At 38.8% G+C, this 5,902-nt stretch overlaps 1 protein-coding gene across 1 annotated transcript; it reads left to right on the forward strand.

The window, feature by feature from the left end:
* The first annotated feature begins 886 nt into the window (after positions 1 to 886).
* On the forward strand, positions 887 to 1,562 carry LOC139334403 (hepcidin-like). The gene is made up of 3 exons (XM_070967256.1): positions 887 to 973; positions 1,073 to 1,135; positions 1,278 to 1,562. The coding sequence occupies exons 1-3, from the start codon at positions 887 to 889 to the stop codon at positions 1,383 to 1,385; spliced, it is 258 nt and encodes an 85-aa protein (XP_070823357.1). The 3' UTR covers positions 1,386 to 1,562.
* The last annotated feature ends 4,340 nt before the right edge of the window (positions 1,563 to 5,902 follow it).

A 5,902-nucleotide genomic window follows, 5' to 3' on the forward strand; every position in this document is an offset into this window, starting at 1 on the left:
CCTGTTTCAAATAAAGATAATGACTGAAAGATATGTTTACATTGTCATAACGGTTCAAGTATTTGCACTCAAACATTTGGGTCTGATGCAAAATAAACGCCACAAATTTGAAGACAATAAGTCACGTTGAAGAAAAGTGCTTGGATTGACTAAAAACATTTGTTGCTGATAAAAAAGTGACATGTGATCATCATGACTGTCAATGATGAGCTTCTTCAAAGTATTTTAACGAACTGATAGACATCTCAAATCAGGTTCATACTATGTCATTATGAGATTTTTTTTCTTATTTTGGTCACATGAAGAAAGTAGGTGTGACATCACAGTTATCAAATGAGTCGATTAGGGAATATTGGTGATTGCATCATCTGTCTGGAAAAGCTGACGCTGAAGAAAATTCAAACGGCCGCTGTAATAACTGATAGTTTTGTTTCTATACAATGGTTTGTTGACAGTTTACTTCATTGTAATTTCATTGTCGTTACTGTCATGAATGTAACACTGAAAAATGTTTCACTGTGTTTGTGAAAGTAGTATTGATCTATTCATAACTGAAAACATGGCAGGGGATCAGTCACACTATCAAAGTCATGTTATGTGGAAAAAAAAGCATTTAACAAATATTAGAGATTTTCCAGTCACCATTGCTGAGGAATTTCCCAGTCTCATTCCCAGCATCCCTCAGGGAGTGATGCAAGACTGTGCCTGATAGCAGTCACTGGACTGTAGTTGCTGTCAGTGATGAGGCAACAGTGGTCCAGGTGAGTATAAATAGTAGCACATCTTATAGACTCAACCATCAGACAGGAGAAGAAGTCAAAGGAGCTGACAAGAGTCACCAAAGAGTCAAAGGATTTAACAAGTCATCCACTCAAACCCTCCAAAGATGAAGACTTTCAGTGTTGCAGTTGCAGTGGCCGTCGTGCTCACCTTCATTTGCCTTCAGCAGAGCTCTGCTGTCCCAGTCTCTGAAGTAAGAACTTGACTTCAGTCATTTCATTTTCTTCTCAGTTGTGAGTGTTTTGTCAAAATACTGAGATGTTGTTCCTAAATTCACCAAATTCATTGACAGGTGGAAGAGCTGGAGGAGCCAATGAGCCTTGAACATCTGGAGATTCCAGTGGAATCGTGGACGGTACGTTCAGTTAACTGAATCAATGAAGTCAAATAACATGAGCCAGATGAGCAGCAGGAGCATCAGAGCAGCAGAGAGAATAAACAGTGAGAGATGATGCTGGAGATGAACACCCTGCTCATGTCTCTTGTCTTTCACACAGATGCCGTATAGCAGCAGAATGAAGCGTCACAGCAGCCCCGCTCGCTGTAAATTTTGCTGCGGTTGCTGTCCCAACATGCACGGATGTGGTGTCTGCTGCAGGTTCTGAGGATTCTGCACCAGTCTGGAATTTCAACAACAACCACTAAATATTCATTTATGAAGCTTTCTTTTTTTATCTGACAGCAGTTTTCCACCTTTCAGTTGTACTTGTGGTTGTAAATATATGAAGATGTGAATGGAATTGGTCGTACTGTTGTTCATGTGTAATGTCACCGTATCATCCACTCTGTGCTCAATATCTGCTGATACTACAGTGTACTATCACAATAAACTTCAATTTGACTAATATATCATGTGTGAACCTGCTCTTTAAACATTGTTATTGTCTTATTTTAATCTGGAGTCAATGTGACAGTTAACTTTTCTTTGAAATGTGTCAAATGCATCTCCTGGTTTCGCTTTTATGTCATAAATAAGCCAGAATATCAAGTTATCTCACTGAAGAATTTCCACAATTGGCATATAAATTGTCCCAGTGTATTCTCAACATTTATTTTACTAATATCCTGAATTACATGATATTCAATAAAAGTCAGTCCATGAAAACACTGACATATACCTGTTGTTTTTCTTGTTGTTGTTCGTTTCAATCTTGAACAATCCTCTGCTGCACATGAGGTGACTCATCATTTTTCTTGCAGCAGTGATAGAAAACGTGCAGAAATTTAAGTGATGATCAGCTCAACTTGATTATTGTCAACAATGGTCTGTACTCCCTGCACAAATGAACATTATCAACGTGCTTAGCTTCAGCAACAGGACACAAATGTACCTACAATGTCTGTGTGAGAGTTAATGGAAAAATGTCAATGAATTGCACCATATTTACAAACATTTGTCTCAATGGATGTGATGCAGCTCAATTGTTTTGCAGGTGAATGAAATTGGGTACACGTGATTTTATCAAGGTAACCACAGAGGGTCATCATGCATTATATCCTTGCAGACAGTACTTTACAATATAAAGCTGCAATTAGAGAATCTTTACGGACAGATTTATGGAAAAAGGGACAGAACACTGAAAGAGAATTAAAGCATATTAAGTACTCCTGCAGTTTGGACTATGTGTAGGTAACTGGTCCATTGTTGCCTCTCTCAAGATCTCTTATTCTCTCTAACCTGTCTGCTCTCACTCACTTGGCCTGGAGAAATGGGTTCCTAAACACCAAATATAAATGGACTTTTAGATCATCTTGAATAGAAGCTTGAATCCTGCATCACCTCCTGCACACAGCGGACATTCATGAGAATATTTGCTGCTTTTAATGTAGGTGCAACAAATTAAAGCCTTGCTTGAAGTTACTGGACATCAGTGAATACAGCATTGCATACACACTAAGGTTAACTTCAATGAGCTCAGTAGCTGCATGTTTCAACTAAAGATAAAAACTGAAAGATATGTTTACATTGTCATCGTGGTTCATTATTTGGGAATATTGGTGATTGCATCATCTGTCTGGAAAAGCTGACGCTGAAGAAAATTCAAATGGCCCCTGTAATAACTGACACTCTGTGACAGAACAGTACTGTAAAGCAAACCGATAAGAGACTAAATGTTAATGATTGATTTGTGGAGCAAACACACAAAAAGTAGAGATTTTCCAGTCACCACTGCTGAGGAATTTCCCAGTCTCATTCCCAGCATCCCTCAGGGAGTGATGCAAGCCTGTGCCTGATAGCAGTCACTGGACTGTAGTTGCTGTCAGTGATGAGGCAACAGTGGTCCAGGTGAGTATAAATAGCAGCACATCTTACAGACTCAACCATCAGACAGGAGAAGAAGTCAAAGGAGCTGACAAGAGTCACCAAAGAGTCAAAGGATTTAACAAGTCATCCACTCAAACCCTCCAAAGATGAAGACTTTCAGTGTTGCAGTTGCAGTGGCCGTCGTGCTCACCTTCATTTGCCTTCAGCAGAGCTCTGCTGTCCCAGTCTCTGAAGTAAGAACTTGACTTCAGTCATTTCATTTTCTTCTCAGCTGTGAGTGTTTTGTCAAAATACTGAGATGTTGTTCCTAAATTCACCAAATTCATTGACAGGTGGAAGAGCTGGAGGAGCCAATGAGCCTTGAACATCTGGAGATTCCAGTGGAATCGTGGACGGTACGTTCAGTTAACTGAATGAATGAAGTCAAACACCATGAGCCATATGAGCAGCAGGAGCATCAGAGCAGCAGAGAGAATAAACAGAGTGAGAGATGATGCTGGAGATGAACACCCTGCTCATGTCTCTTGTCTTTCACACAGATGCCGTATAGCAGCAGAATGAAGCGTCACAGCAGCCCCGCTCGCTGTAAATTTTGCTGCGGTTGCTGTCCTAACATGCACGGATGTGGTGTCTGCTGCAGGTTCTGAGGATTCTGCACCAGTCTGGAATTTCAACAACCACTAAATATTCATTTATGAAGCTTTCTTTTTTTATCTGACAGCAGTTTTCCACCTTTCAGTTGTACTTGTGGTTGTAAATATCTGAAGATGTGACTGGAATTGGTTGTAATGTAGTTCATGTGTAATGTCACCGTATCATCCACTCTGTGCTAAATATCTGCTGATACTACAGTGTACTATCACAATAAACTTCAATTTGACTAATATATCATGTGTGAACCTGCTCTTCAAACATTGTTATTGTCTTATTTTAATCTGGAGTCAATGTGACAGTTGACTTTTCTTTGAAATGTGTCAAATGCATCTCCTGGATTAGCTTTTATGTCATAAATAAGCCAGAATATCAAGTTATCTCATTGAAGAATTTCCACAATTGGCATAGAAATTGTCTCAGTGTCTTCTCAACATTTATTTTACTAATATCCTGAATTACATGATATTCAATAAAAGTCAGTCCATGAAAACACTGACATATACCTGTTGTTCTTCTTGTTGTTGTTCGTTTCAATCTTGAAAAATCCTCTGGTGCACACGAGGTGACTCATCATTTTTCTTGCAGCAGTGATAGAAAACGTGCAGAACTTGAAGTGATGATCAGCTCAACTTGATTATTGTCAACAATGATTTCTACTCCCTGCACAAATAACCATTATCAACATGCTTAGCTTCAGCAACAGGACACAAATGTACCTACAATGTCTGTGTGAGAGTTAATGGAAATATGCTGATGAATTGCACCATATTTACAAGCATTTGTCTCAATGGATGTGATGCAGCTCAATTGTTTTGCAGCAGCATGAATTTGGGTACATGTCATTTCATCAAGGTGACCACAGAGGGTCATCATGCAGACGATACTTTTCAATGTAAAGCTGCACTTAGAGAATTTTTACAGACAGATTTATGGAAATAGAGACGGAACACTGAGACAGAACTAAAACATGTGAAGTAGTTATGCAGTTTGGCGTGTGTGAATTCTGAACCCTTCTTTTGTTCCGTCTCTCAATATCTCCTGTTCTCGCTAACCTGTCTGCTCTCACTCACTTGTCCTGGAGAAACAGGGACAGTAAACACCAAATGTAAAGGGACTTTTAAGTAATTTTTTAATAGAAGCTTGAATCCTGCATCACTTCCTGCACACAGTGGACATGCATGAGAATATTTGCAGCTTTTAATGTAGGTGCAACAAATTAAAGCCTTGCTTGAAGTTACTGGACATCAGTGACTACAGCATTGCATACACACTAAGGTTAACTTTAATGAGCTCAAAAGCTGCCTGTTTCAAATAAAGATAATGACTGAAAGATATGTTTATATTGTCATAAGGGTTCGAGTATTTGCACTCAAACATTTGGGTCTGATGCAAAATAGACGCCACAAATTTGAAGACAATAAGTCATGTTGAAGAAAAGTGCTTGGATTGACTAAAAACATTTGTTGCTGATAAAAAAGTGACATGTGATCATCATGACTGTCAATGATGAGCTTCTTCAAAGTATTTTAACAAACTGATGGACATCTCAAATCAGGTTCATACTATGTCATTATGAGATTTTTTTTCTTATTTTGGTCACATGAAGAAAGTAGGTGTGACATCACAGTTATCAAATGAGTCGATTAGGGAATATTGGTGATTGCATCATCTGTCTGGAAAAGCTGACGCTGAAGAAAATTCAAACGGCCGCTGTAATAACTGATAGTTTTGTTTCTATACAATGGTTTGTTGACAGTTTACTTCATTGTAATTTCATTGTCGTTACTGTCATGAATGTAACACTGAAAAATGTTTCACTGTGTTTGTGAAAGTAGTATTGATCTATTCATAACTGAAAACATGGCAGGGGATCAGTCACAATATCAAAGTAATGTTATGTGAAAACAAAAGCATTTAACAAATATTAGAGATTTTCCAGTCACCATTGGTGAGGAATTTCCCAGTCTCATTCCCAGCATCCCTCAGAGAGTGATGCAAGACTGTGCCTGATAGCAGTCACTGGACTGTAGTTGCTGTCAGTGATGAGGCAACAGTGGTCCAGGTGAGTATAAATAGTAGCACATCTTATAGACTTAACCATCAGACAGGAGAAGAAGTCAAAGGAGCTGACAAGAGTCACCAAAGAGTCAAAGGATTTAACAAGTCATCAACTCAAACCCTCCAAAGATGAAGACTTTCAGT

This window comes from Chaetodon trifascialis, chromosome 7 (genome assembly GCF_039877785.1).
Source record: "Chaetodon trifascialis isolate fChaTrf1 chromosome 7, fChaTrf1.hap1, whole genome shotgun sequence".
Taxonomy (NCBI): Eukaryota; Metazoa; Chordata; class Actinopteri; order Chaetodontiformes; family Chaetodontidae; genus Chaetodon; species Chaetodon trifascialis.

What these genes read in the sequence shown, in the direction of transcription:
- LOC139334403 (XM_070967256.1), top strand. Translation starts at nt 887, where the DNA reads ATGAAGACTTTCAGTGTTGCAGTTGCAGTGGCCGTCGTGCTCACCTTC. An exon ending in CTGCTGTCCCAGTCTCTGAA is followed by an intron (nt 974 to 1,072) that starts GTAAGAACTTGA and finishes ATTCATTGACAG; the next exon opens with GTGGAAGAGCTGGAGGAGCC. An exon ending in TTCCAGTGGAATCGTGGACG is followed by an intron (nt 1,136 to 1,277) that starts GTACGTTCAGTT and finishes TCTTTCACACAG; the next exon opens with ATGCCGTATAGCAGCAGAAT.